This window comes from Pollachius pollachius, assembly GCF_949987615.1.
Source record: "Pollachius pollachius genome assembly, chromosome: 17".
Taxonomy (NCBI): Eukaryota; Metazoa; Chordata; class Actinopteri; order Gadiformes; family Gadidae; genus Pollachius; species Pollachius pollachius.
The window spans coordinates 21,275,767-21,289,526 of record NC_136950.1 but is presented as its reverse complement, the minus strand read 5'-3'; the positions used below and the strand labels follow the sequence as shown (position 1 = coordinate 21,289,526).

At 42.8% G+C, this 13,760-nt stretch overlaps 1 protein-coding gene across 1 annotated transcript; it reads left to right on the top strand.

The window, feature by feature from the left end:
* Window positions 1-2,318: 2,318 nt before the first annotated feature.
* On the top strand, window positions 2,319-5,225 carry LOC307088969 (acyl-coenzyme A thioesterase 1-like; the record flags this gene model as incomplete). Its single annotated transcript, XM_079755049.1, is given in 11 exon segments — window positions 2,319-2,463; window positions 2,466-2,507; window positions 2,680-2,779; window positions 2,980-3,170; window positions 3,280-3,431; window positions 3,567-3,686; window positions 3,767-3,849; window positions 4,046-4,133; window positions 4,208-4,288; window positions 4,851-4,992; window positions 5,095-5,225. Coding segments are annotated over 11 exon segments (1,275 nt in total).
* Between the last annotated feature and the right edge of the window lie 8,535 nt (window positions 5,226-13,760).

Sequence of the window (13,760 nt, the reverse complement as noted above, 5' to 3'; positions counted from 1 at the left end):
TCACCATTGCGATACACCACTGTAAACAGAGCGCATGGTACCGTGGCCGCAAGCTGCTCAGGGCCACACCCCCACCGTCCACCTTGACCCGCCTCTCTCCTGCTCATTTGCATTAAAGCTACAGACACCGAAACGGCGCGTTTGGGGAAAGCTCAATGTGCGACTGGCTCGTAGTGGCTGTAATTCTGCACCTAGGCTAAATTTCGGGAACGTCTTCAAATACTTTGTTAGGGGCCCACTAATGTCTATGGGCGTATTCACACCTGCCTTGTTTGGTTCGAACCAAACCAAAATAATTGCTGGTGCGGACCTTTTGGGCTGGTGTGAATACAAACCATCGAACTCTGGTGCGGACCAAACAGCCGGTCCGAGACCCAGCCGGAGAGGTGTTCTCGGTTCGCTTCGTGCAGTTCGCTTGAGAAAGCGACCGCGCTCGGTCCGACCCAGTTCTAAAAATAATATGCCTTTTTGGACGCAGCAGGCTCCCATTGCTGCTTTTTTATTTATATTGTTTGATTATGCGGTAAATTCAAAGATCAACTTCACGTCATCAGACCGGCATCACGTTATCAGACCCGATAAAAATGAGCCGTGGCTCAACATGGAGCGAAGAGGAGACGAAATGTCTTTTGGATATTTGGGCAGACACCAACATATAAAGTATGTTGGAGAACCCTTATAAAAATTCTGATGCATTTAATACATTCAGTACAAGGATGGGGGAGAAGGCGTTTGAGCGGTGCACGGATAGCATAACATCATAAAATCGGCGTTGTGCCAAACGCCTCTGATGCTCCAAAAGTACTGCAAATGTTTGTAACTGTATGAAACCAATCAGTATAAGCACAACGAGGGCAGCATGCTGAATCTCCATAATCTCCATAGTTAGTTTACTTTGTTTCTTTGCTTACAATTTTTTTTTCATGCGTTAGCCCGCCCCCGACGGTCTTGTCTAATGATTGAACAATCTATGCACACACGTGCGTTGTTGACAAATTCTAGGACTGTTGCGAAAAATTGCAATGTGAAAAGGAACCGCACAAAACCAAAAAATAAACATCACGTTTTGGTCCGGACCAAAGAGATCGATCTAAGGACTTCCCTGGTGTGAATATGCCCTATGTTAAAGCATCCATAAAGTAGCATGCCATGGGACCTTTAAGACGAGGCATCAAAATGTGCGTGGCCCAAATGACCACAGTTCTAACTGCTCAAGTAAGAGGAAGTAAATTGACAAAACAACATGGCTGCCAGAGGCCCAAAATGGTCCAATCAAATATGAAGGGGCAAAAAGGGGGGGTTAACTTCTGCCAATCATCATCAAACTTGGTGTAGTTAAAGGCACATGGGGAAAGATCCATTGCTCCCAATTGTATCCAGATCCTGCAATAGGAGGCGCTAAAGCAATCAACGGAAAATGCAAACTTTGGGACAGTGATATTTTCTGAACCATGATAGCTAATTCAGCAATATAACCATTCTATTATGTAAAGTTAAATCATATCATCTTCAGTCTAGGCCAATGAAACGGGGAACAGAGGTCAGACATTGTCCGGTCTAAATCCAACCATTGAACGTTCTATCTGTCGGAACATCAAAGTATGTATAACTCTTATTTGTGTTTCGCACCAAGTGGTGTCTTATGGAAAGGGCCAGCAAGAGTCCTGTGTTTACACACCTCACGGTATTGGATCAATACAGACAAAGAATTGAACACACAAAAAACTATTTAAACATCACTAAAGACAAATACTGTACTAGGTCTTGTGTGCACACTGGTAACTGTCCCAAAGCTCACCCTCAGGACATGGAGACCTGTTCTGAAAAGCTTAAGTGGGCTCATGAAGGCGTAAGCTATAAATGTGTCCTCAGACGATCGCTAGCCAGTCACAGTGCAGACTCTTCGCACATAGTGGATTTCATCCTTGCGGAATAGAAACATTGAAGGATCCGTGCATACCAGGTATAGTACATGCACTTAACAATAGTACTTAGTTCTTGTAGCATCTTATCCAAGATAGATTTGTTGAATAAGGGGAACAGTTAGTGCTTGGCACTTGGTTCTATGAACATCCTTACTGTACAGACGGAGATATATTGTTTATCTTACTTTTGACAAATGTACTCATCGTAAGACGCTTTGGATAAAAGCATCTGCTAAATGTAAATGTAGAACATCATCCATGAAACGGCTTGTGTTATTGTACAACCTAAAAACAACTAATTAGTGTTCCATTTGTATTCCAAATGTTTATACAATTACTTATTTGGACTGATCATTGTGACTTCTTTTCTGCTACACAGATTATAAATGATGGATGGGGGCTGTCCACCCAATTCTCTCAGTTTGTCCCTCACGGGCACTCTTTACCGAGAAGTTCCGGGTGCTGGTGGAGAATCTGCCTCCTGGTCTCTCAGTCACTTTGCACTCTCTTCACTGCTCTGAGAAAGAAGAATATTGGGAAGTTTCGGACACTATGTCGCTGACAATAAAGGGACTGTCGATGGTAGATATTGTTCTGATGGCTATTTGACCTCAAGCATTACTTCAATTCAAATGCAGGGCTTACTGCCTGAGAAAAAAATAATCGATGACGGTTCTTTCATGTTCCCTCAACTAATGCACAACGATTGATGACATGTTTGCCATTCCAACTGGTATCTGGGTTGATTCCACAGTTTCGAAAGATGCTAGTCTGGGGGGAACATACACTGGAAAGGAACCAATGGGTTTGCTGTGGAGTTTGATCCCTGCTCCAGGATCTAAAGAGTATTCAATGTAAGGTACTACCTCATCAGGTCGGATGAGGGTCAAAGCTTAACTCTCAGTTACGATACTCCTTGACACTTACGTTCTTTGACCTTCTCTTGTGATAATGGGAACGGGCTGGTTTCTCTTCATACATTTCAAACATGTTGAAATACATTGCGAGTAAGGCAGGGTTCGTTTGAACACATGATTGTCCTTCTGTTCCTCAGTTTGTTCAGGGCTGACGTGGTGACACCACAGGAGGTGCTCGTATCAGTGTTTCAGGGCCACCTCTCTGCAGGCTTCAGCCAGAAGCCTCCCCTGGCCTCAGTGGTGGCCCAGAGGTGGTACATGGCACCGGGGCAGAAGAGGATCAGAGTGCGAGAGAAGGAGATTGACGGCATCCTCTTCATCCCTCCGGGTATGTTCCAATAGCCTCCCCCCCCCCCCCCCCCCCCCCCGGTTCTGTGCAATCCTGAGCTGATCCGTTAGCCAAGCGTTCTCTGGATCTAAACTGTTGTACTCCTAAGGTCCTGGACCCTTTCCGGGAGTGTTGGATTTATGGGGCTATAGTGAGAAGGCGTTGGAGTGCCGTTCCGCATTGCTTGCGTCTCAAGGTTTCGTAGCCTTTGTGGTCAACTACATCTTTCCTGACAGAGAAGTCACGATGGACTATCTTCTGGTCTGTGATGTTTTCGTCCATCCTCACCTTGTTTCTGTCGATGGCTGTAGTTTCTCTCGGTCTTGTGCAGGTGTTGATCAGTGGATTTGTTAGGTAATCTAATGGGAGTGTTCTGGGTCATCTTTGTCCGTACAGAGGGCGTTTGGGTTTCTCCAGGAGCATCCGCTAGTGATCAGCAACAGAGTCGGACTCATTGGCATCTCTCAGGGTGCAATCCTGGTTCTCAATATGGCGTGCAGCACCGAAGCTATCAGTGTAAGTACTTCCAAGAACAAGGCGGATATAAGTTGTCTTCTTTCAACTGTATGATGTGTCTTAACTATTTTGTGTTCCAGCCTCGCTGCTGTGTCTCTGTCAATGGCAGCCCCTTATTGGTGGAAGAGACGGTAGTCAAAATGATGAACGATCTCTTTAAAATGTAAGTCTCCTTTTAGATGTTTATTGTTGACGAAATTCATTGCTATCTAATTCCATAGAAATTCCAACGGCAAAACAGGATTAAAGTATTCTTTTCTGGATTGCTACAATAGTCAACAAATGCCCATTTACGTCCCTAATACAAATATGGTTATTGCTTTATTTGAATCACATGATTAAATAACTTTTTCCATCAGGAAGGAACACACCATTCAGCGAAATGAGCAAAACCAAGTAATAATACGCGGTCTGACCCTACCTCACCCAAAAGATGCAACTATAAATGTAGGTACACGCATGCACATGCACGCACACACACAAAATGCACTCAATAATATTGTTTGTTATATCTTTGCTAGATGGAAAATATAAACTGTCCACTGTTGCTGGTTGTTGGGGAAGACGATTATAATTTCGCATCTGCAGAATGTGCTGAGTTGGTAAGTGGACAGACTAGAGTCTTCATTTATTAAACAGGAAGTCGAATCGAGATCGACTTCCTTGAGAGACCTGCATACAAATAAACACATATACACAAGTTTGACAAGATGAGCACAACTGTCAATACAAACCTTGTATCCAAAGTTAAGCAGATACAGTGAGCAGAAAGTTACATACATCATACAGAGAGGCTGACTTAAAGTAAGTGATCTGATTAGAGGAACTAAATCAGGGTTTCTAAATGTTCTTGTATGCTGAATACTACTTTAAACCTGATTTGCCAAGCTCCGTTTTTATAAGTGGTCCATCGAGATTTTAAGCCTATAAAACCCTTCTACCTACACATCATTTTGTGATAATTAATACAAATCCAACCATCATATCTGACGCTGTATATTGTACAGACCTTGTAGCTAGGTAAGGGAGGCTTGCTGACAGCCCACACAAGGATATAGATGGTCTTAAACAGTTTTGTTTTTTTGGGCTGGAACAAAACAGACATGTTTGTAAGAGATGCGGATTGGAACACAGGACTGAACAGAAGCTCACATTCCCTCACAGATAGCAAAGAGGATGCACACAGCAGGCAAAGAGCACCTGGTGACCATACTGAGCTATCCAGGTGCCGGACACATCATCAAATTGCCCTATGACAACTTTGTCCGGGTCTTCCCTTTCCGCTTTTCATTCTACGACCAGCAAGGTAAAAAAAAAGTAAATTGTTAATTTTTAGTTAAAAATGTAGTTCTTAATTAGGGATTATTGGTAATGTGTGTGTGTGTGTGTGTGTGTGTGTGTGTTGCAGTAATTACACTGTGGGGAGGACACACAAAACCTCATGCATTTGCTGAGGAAGACAGTTGGGACAAGACCTTGGCCTTCCTCAGGCGACATCTGTACCCTGATCCTCAAGGTCTCCCCGATGCAGCGCTGTGAACATACAGACAGCAGCTATGGCCTTTGGTGACAATACGTCTGAGACTACCAGGTTTGGCTGTGAATGTGTGATATTTCTTCTCCTAAAGTGTCACAGATCTCAGGGGTGGGATGTGCAAAGTGTTCTTGTTCAGGGTGGGATTTGCTGGGCAAAGAACCTGAATGGCCAGTAGTCGTTCCACCTCCCACCCTCGGCCTATGTACGCTGAGAGGGGAAACATTAAAATAGGCAAAGAGTGAAGCTATTTTAAAAGTCCCCAGGGAGACAGTGAAAGGTGGGACAATCGATCGGACAATAAATCCAACCAATGATTAGATGTATGGTTTAATATTTAGCTCCACCCCTTTCACAATCACAAATACAAATGTTGCAGGGTACTTCACCAACTTCAAATTATTAGATTATTATCTCTAGACCAGTATGTAGCCAAGTATAATCTGTAGCTTGGTATTTTATTTTATATATGCTATTGTGTGTAATTATATATATTTATCCTGTTATGTCTGGGTAATTATATATATATATATATATATATATATATATATATATATATATATATATATATATATATATATATATACACAGTGGGGCAAAAAAGTATTTAGTCAGCCACCAATTGTGCAAGTTCTCCCACTTAAAAAGACGAGAGAGGCCTGTAATTTTCATCATAGGTAAACCTCAGCTATGAGAGACAAAATGAAAAAAAAAATCCAGAAAATCACATTGTCTGATTTTTTTAAGAATTTATTTGCAAATTATGGTGGAAAATAAGTATTTGGTCACCTACAAACCAGCAAGATTTCTGGCTGTCACAGATCTGTAACTTCTTCTTCTTTAAGAGGCTGTTTACCTGTATTAATGGCACCTGTTTGAACTCCTTATCAGTATAAAAGACACCTGTCCACAACCTCAGTCACAGCCTCAACCTCCCTCAACAGTCACACTCCAAACTCCACTATGGCCAAGACCAAAGAGCTGTCAAAGGACACCAGAAACACAATTGTAGACCTGCACCAGGCTGGGAAGTCTGAATCTGCAATAGGTAAGCAGCTTGGTGTGAAGAAATCAACTGTGGGAGCAATTATTAGGAAATGGAATACATACAAGACCACTGATAATCTCCCTCGATCTGGGGCTCCACGCAAGATCTCACCCTGTGGGGTCAAAATGATCACAAGAACGGTGAACAAAAATCCCAGAACCACACGGGGGGACCTAGTGAATGACTTCCAGAGAGCTGGGAGCAAAGTAACAAAGGCTACCATCACTAACACACTACGCCGCCAGGGACTCAAATCCTGCAGTGCCAGACGTGTGCCCCTGCTAAAGCCAGTGCATGTCCTGGCCCGTTTGAAGTTTGCTAGAGAGCATTTGGATGATCCAGAACAGGATTGGGAGAATGTCATATGGTCAGATGAAACCAAAATAGAACTTTTTGGTATAAACTCAACTCGTCGTGTTTGGAGGAGAAAGAATGCTGAGTTGCATCCAAAGAACACCATACCTACAGTGAAGCATGGGGGTGGAAACATCATGCTTTGGGGCTGTTTTTCTGCCAAGGGACCAGGACGTCTGATCCGTGTGACGGAAAGAATGAATGGGGCCATGTATCGTGAGATTTTGAGTGAAAACCTCCTTCCATCAGCAAGGGCACTGAAGATGAAACGTGGCTGGGTCTTTCAGCATGACAATGACCCCAAACACACCGCCCGGGCAACGAAGGAGTGGCTTGGTAAGAAGCATTTCAAGGTCCTGGAGTGGCCTAGCCAGTCTCCAGATCTCAACCCCATAGAAAATCTTTGGAGGGAGTTGAAAGTCCGTGTTGCCCAGCGAAGGCCCAAAAACATCACTGCTGTAGAGGAGATCTGCATGGAGGAATGGGCCAAAATACCAGCAGCAGTGTGTGAAAACCTTGTAAAGACTTACAGAAAACGTTTGACCTCTGTCATTGCCAACAAAGGGCATGTAACAAAGTATTGAGATGACCTTTTGTTATTGACCAAATACTTATTTTCCACCATAATTTGCAAATAAATTCTTTAAAAATCAGACAATGTGATTTTCTGTGTTTTTTCTTTTCATTTTGTCTCTCATTGCTGAGGTATACCTATGATGAAAATTACAGGCCTCTCTCATCTTTTTAAGTGGGAGAACTTGCACAATTGGAGGCTGACTAAATACTTTTTTGCCCCACTGTATATATATATATATATATATATATATATATATATATATATATATTATGTGTGGGTATTTAAATAGTCAATATTTTTGTGAGGTAATGTTACATAGGTGCATTATTTGATATTCTAGGTAATGGTTTTCTCTGTCTCCTGTCTCAGGTGTGGGGCATCACGGGGGAGTTGTCTATAAGGGTTGGGGTTTATTCTGTTTGGGGTGGACAGGGAAGTTATGTTGAACGCCATCGGGCATGGAGCCGGCTTCTGTGACCTCTGCCGTGTTTCTGTATTATGATCTTGCTCTCTTCTTCCTTAATAAATGTTCATCGTGGACTGCAGTTTGGGGTATTGGTGTTCTGTGTCCTGATTTCCCGCTCGGCGACAGAAGAACCCGAATGACTGCTCATTAATGTGTTCGCCTCATTGGTTAGGTACTGGTTATTAGCTCATTAGTTTCCAAGAATCTGACTGCCAAGACACAGTATGGCATTAAGGGGAACCTCTTCGTTAACCATTTTTCCTTCATAATTATCTGTCATTTTTATATTTCTTCTGTTAGTCTTCTTGACTACAAATGTTTTATTTGTAACTCCTGTAACTCTTCAGTAATTACTGAACAACTATTCACTTAGGGCCCCGTTAGGGCCCCCGTAAGGGCCCCAGTAAGGGCCCCAGTTAGGGCCCCAGTTAGGGCCCTGGTCATTCATCATTCGTTACTCAGGAACTAATACAGTAGTCCCCTAGTCTGTTTACCAGTAACTCCTCAGTAGTTACTGAATGACTGTCCCTTAGGGCCCCGTAAGGGCCCCAGTTAGGGCCCTGGTCATTCATCAATTGTTACTCATTCGTTCCTCAGTAACAACCCACGTTTTTGCGTACCTTATTGTTAAGTGTTACCCATTTGATATGTATTATTCTTTAATGGAAGCATCGATTGTGCATGTTTCTTTTATGATCTATTTACTTCCATGGTCAACTTTTACGTTAATTTTTTTAACCTTTAGTCTCTTGGTGATCAGCTTGAACCCAAATTTAGTCATAGGAGACTTTGTGTTTTAAAATAATCGAGAAAATAATTACTTGACAACTGACAACATCTTTCTACTATAATAGCAGGCCCGTCGGACAAGTTGAAACTTGGTCAAGGGCGCATGTGCCAAGCAACCTGTGGCAAGCAGTGCGTAAGGTGCAACACAATTTTCAGCTTCAGAAGAAGCTGTTTGTTATTATTTTCAACTAACCAACAATATTTGCCATGTCGCGTGCGAGTCGCGTGTTGATGAAGCTTCAGTCTGCATTTGCTTTTGTTCGCTGAATGGTGAAAGATTATTTAAATGTTGGCACAGCTTTTCAGAGTCATTAGTGGTGAACGCTAAAAGATAGGTCTTATCATAACCCTAAAAGTACACATCATACAATAAATTACAATACATGAGTTCACAACTGCACGCGTATATAGAAAAATATTTGTTTTATTGACAACAATTAGCTGAACATTAAACGGTCCTGTCCTTCCACTCCCTGTTTTCCCAGTTAAACACAGAAATCGACTACATTTGTCCCAATGTTTGTTATATGTGAAATGAAGCAAAAAAAAGACACTCTTTCTCTGGTAACGCAGTCGTTCGCAACACCTTTCTTCTTCATCGTTTCTTCTATTTGTCGTTAAATCATGCTCCAATCTTTCATCGATCGATGCTTTGGATGTTGTGGATGCAACGGAATATATGATCCATCGTTGCGGAAACATTTATAATGATCGCGATGAGTTCTGACCGTTCTGCCTCCATTTTGTCTGTGGTCAAACTAAAACAAACAAGTGACAGCGGCCGCACTTATCCAGCCTCTTGCGAACTTAGACCCTACATCATACCCCGCCCCTTGCAAGCCCACCCCCCTAAACCCCCCGTTGATTCTACTGATGTCTAAACAGCATCGATGTCCGCATATAAAGCATTAATCACCATCAACTGTGATTCACCCTCAGGGTCGAATCTCCTGATATACAAATGCGGCGGAAATGCCGAGGACATGTGTGAAAACGGTTGCTGGTATGTAACGTTTTGGGTTGTTCAGTACCCCCCCACCCCCCAACACCCTTTCCCATTCCAATTCTCGCCTGGACATGTAGATAATGATAATAACACAGACAGAATAACTGAGGATGGAAATCGATCAACTTGTCTACTTGTTTGAAAAAGGACAAAATGCCGCCGCCCTCTTCTTCATTGTAATGCATGGGATTACCCTCCATTTAATGTGGATTGCATCAATTTCCCTTATATTCTTAGCAGTGCCCTATTTTTGGGCATTACCTTTATAGTAGATGAAAACACATATCTTAATTTCTTCACCAGTGGTAACTTATACTTTATTATACATCCTCAGGGTTTTCTTTTATCCTGAGTACCTGATTTGAGTCCAATTCATCTTATGTTTAACATATCCAAAAGCCCAAAAAGGGCTTCAATGGATGGTTAATATCAGTTGGATTCATTCAAGAATTTCACAATGTTATGGTTGCCATGTCAGCCATGTCAAAAGATGGAAACAGCCCGCTGCTGTTGACGCAGTTCCAGTTCACAGTGCTCTGTAGGGCCTCTTTAGAACTATAGAAAAAGACACTGGAGTAGACATAATAGAAATAATAGAAATCAAGCAGTTCAGCCATCGGCTACCATGCAGAGTTCCTATTGATCTAAAGCAACATGAGAGGGATCGTATGAGGGAGGGAAGGCGTGCGAGAGACTGCAGACGATATGCACTACAGAAGCCCTCTGTCCATCAACCCGTGGGCTCAACCAGCGTGCTTCGACTCCTAACATTGTCGAGTTGCATTCGTTTTTAAACACTATTGTATGTATATTTATTGATATATACCTTAACTGTAGTGCCCAATTTGGATGAGTTAGAAATCACGGGGGTAATAAATGAGGAAGCTAAAGTAAGTTCCCAATTTTTAGCTCCTTATTTGCAGCTGATGTGTGACCAGGTCGATTTTTTTTAAAAGTTTTTTAATGACAAACTGGCTACCACTGGTGCTGTGACACGTTTATTGATAAAAAACAACAATGCATTTGGAATCAGTCCTCTGTACTGCCATACATCCCCAGTATAGGATTCAGTTTGGCCCGAATGGTTTTTCCCACATGTAACCGATCTCAAAAATGGTTGTAAAGGCAATGTCAGGCCAGCGTTTTCCATACTGATGGTATGGGAAAAAAATATATATATATTGTTAAAATAAGATAATAGATTCATAATCATACATAATTGCATGCTTCCTCCATACTTCCAGACTCACCTAATCCAGTTTGAGGCTTCCTGACAGGGGGGTCGCGGGTATGGAGAGATGGAATTATTTCAAAGCTGTTCTTTGGCTGTTACTCATCGAGGGAGTGCATAATGGAAAAAGGGTTTTTCTGCAATCCTGGTCCAATGTGCCTTGAATCTTTAGGAAAGTATTGATAGACAACCGCCATCGCTTTACTGCCATCACAGTGTCTATGTCTGGCTTTTATTTTCTGTACTTTTGTGGTTGATTTATGTCATATTATTCAGAAAGGGTTGTTTGAGGGAGAGATTACACGTTCCTTTTCTGAACTCATTTTCAGATTAAGTAAGCATACATACAAGCGTACATCAACGTCAAACCTATTGCGCTGGTCTCACTGTAGTACATTTTTGAAATAAGTTTGGTTCTGTAAGTGCTGCCAGAACGTCAGCAGCACTTTCCGCTTGTTCAGTACTGACGGAAAAGCCGCCGCTGTTATCGACGCGGTTCCCCATTACAGCGTTCTCGCAGTGCGTCGCGAGACCCAGAACTAAACAGAAGAAGGTGATCAATGCGCCGCGTATGGCGACGGAGAATCACCGAGCAGCAGTTCAGCCTTCGGCTTCCGCGCAGGGCTCCTGGAACAACGCCTTTTTTGGTGCAAAGGCCCGCGCCTGGGGCTCCCTCCATTGATCCGAAGCCACAATGGAGAGAGATGGCGAGAGAGCGGGGGAGGGCGAGAGAGCGGATGAGTCACTGCAGACAATGCACTCACTCCCGTCGTGTCAACCGGCGTGCATAGGCTCTCCCAACGGGTGTTGGGGAGGGGAGAGGGGCCTTCCTGCTCCGAACGCCAGTCTTTCATGGTTGTGTTTTGATGGAAAACACTACTGTGTTTTGATCCGTCAAATCGTATCTGCTGGGGTCCTTTTTATCGCACGGCAGGCGCCTGTAGTTTCGGTCAATTACAACCGACTTCCCCAGCGTTCTTTATCCGGAGACCCTCTCTGGGTGATAATGAATTATTGAAAGCCCACCTCCGTCGAGGACCCCCGTAGTGTGTGTTTGTCGATGGGGGTTGTTTGTGGACTGTTGACACTGGGAGGGCTTTTAAAGGAATATTACTCACAGGCTTCACTTTCCATATTACCCTGCATAGCTGGGGGTGGATTCTGAGCGGCCAGCCGATGACAACACACTGGTTTCGTTTAGAGACGCTTACAATTCTCCAGTATGTCATGTGAGAACATTTGTGGGAATAATACTTTTTTTGGGGTTTTATTTACAGAAGGTGCGATTGATGGAGACCTCAGCCGACATGCACATCCACACCCAATAGAGGAAGGTCAAAACAAAGGACTTTAATCATGTCTCTGAGGGTGGGCTTTGGAGAAATATTGAAGATGACAGCCGTGTTGAGGCAGGTACAACACTTGCGATTCTCTCATGGCAAATGATGACGGATAGCGTTGGGGCTGTGCCTTGTTAACAAAGGGGATTTTTTGCTGCTGAATTGCACCTTTGGCTGATTGTCACTTGTATGTGCTGTACAAAGTGAAAGTATATTGCGAAGAAGAGATGTATTATATTTGGTTTTAGGATCCATGAATAATAATGACTTATTCTTTGTATTACCTTTTGCTTCCTTTGTTTGGTGTTTCGATAGAGTATCTAACCAAGTGGTCAGACAGATACTGTTGCTGGCAATGAACCCTTTGAAGGTATCGTTGATCTAATTGGCCGATATACAGGCCAATTAGCACAAGATCTCTGTTTCAAATGAAAAGGCGAGAGGCAAGAATAAAGCATATTCTTGCAGTGAACTTTGTTGCAATGAAGGAATACAAATTATCCTTGCTCTTATGTGCTCTTAGAAGGTGAATAGTTAGCCTTTCTCTATATGTCTTGTTTCTATTCTTGGCCAAGAACCTATAGTGTGCAGATGAATAGAGTGAAGTAGGCGGTCATTCAAATGTGTTACGCTGTCATGTTATTCAAATGTATTTCTTTTCACTCAGCCTGAGTGTCAGTCAGGTTTTTCTGTGTTTCTGAACCAATTACACATAGGGCGTAATATTTGTGCTTACAGCCCATTGTGTTGCGGTTTGAGAGCTGTCATTTGCTTATTGTCCAGTCCATGAGCAGCAGGGCTTTGATGAGGGATCTACACACGTAAATGTATTGTATGTGACCTGTATATAGGTCATATACCTGTCGTATATGACCTATGACCTATAAGTTTTAAAAATCTATAATCTGTATATTTTTGAAATATATCTGCAGTCTTTGATCTGGAAAAGAGTTTCAGGTTTCAAACATAGTACATCGTTTTCATAATCGGTTCACATGCTTAAACAAAGTCTGCGATCTTTATTAACGCTTTAAATTAAAGTTAAACGCTGTGAGCTACATTTATGTGTTCAAATACGGGTTAAATAGCTCTATATTCCGACAGCCGTCAATGATAAAGTGTTTGGTCGGGTATATTGGTCTCACAGTCCTGCAGCTCTGCACTGAATGGAAAAATATATATGATAGCCTGCTTTATCCAATCAGGAGAGAGAACTCTACAAAGAGACGGCCCTCTGTACGCATTCAGCGGCAGCCAGCAGGGGTTCAGTGTTGACAGACAATAGCGGAGCAGGCGAAGCTACTGGTCCCAGCGCTCCCAGTAACCGCTTACAAAACCAAACCGACAAAAGTAGGAAAAAGTGCCGCCAGGAAAAAGAGCTCTATATCTATAAGATCTATATCAGTGGTGCCTTCGATCGATGGGAAACTTGGTGACGTACGGAGCAAGGGGGGCAGGGCTAACTGCAGAAATGTACAGGAAGTAAGCCTGAACGACGCTTACAGGGACTTTGAGTAAGAGCTGAGTCATCTGGATGAGCGCTGTATTAACCGTGTGACTCAAGCAGGTGCACGTCATCTCTGGTTTTCCATCTTCATTTCTCCCCCATTGCCAGAACCCTTAGAGCAGATGCACAATTTCTATTACGGCAGGCATATATCTGTTTTTTGTTTTTATATTGTCCATAACTTATTCATCTATTTTTAGTCGTGTTTGTCATTGTTGCAAT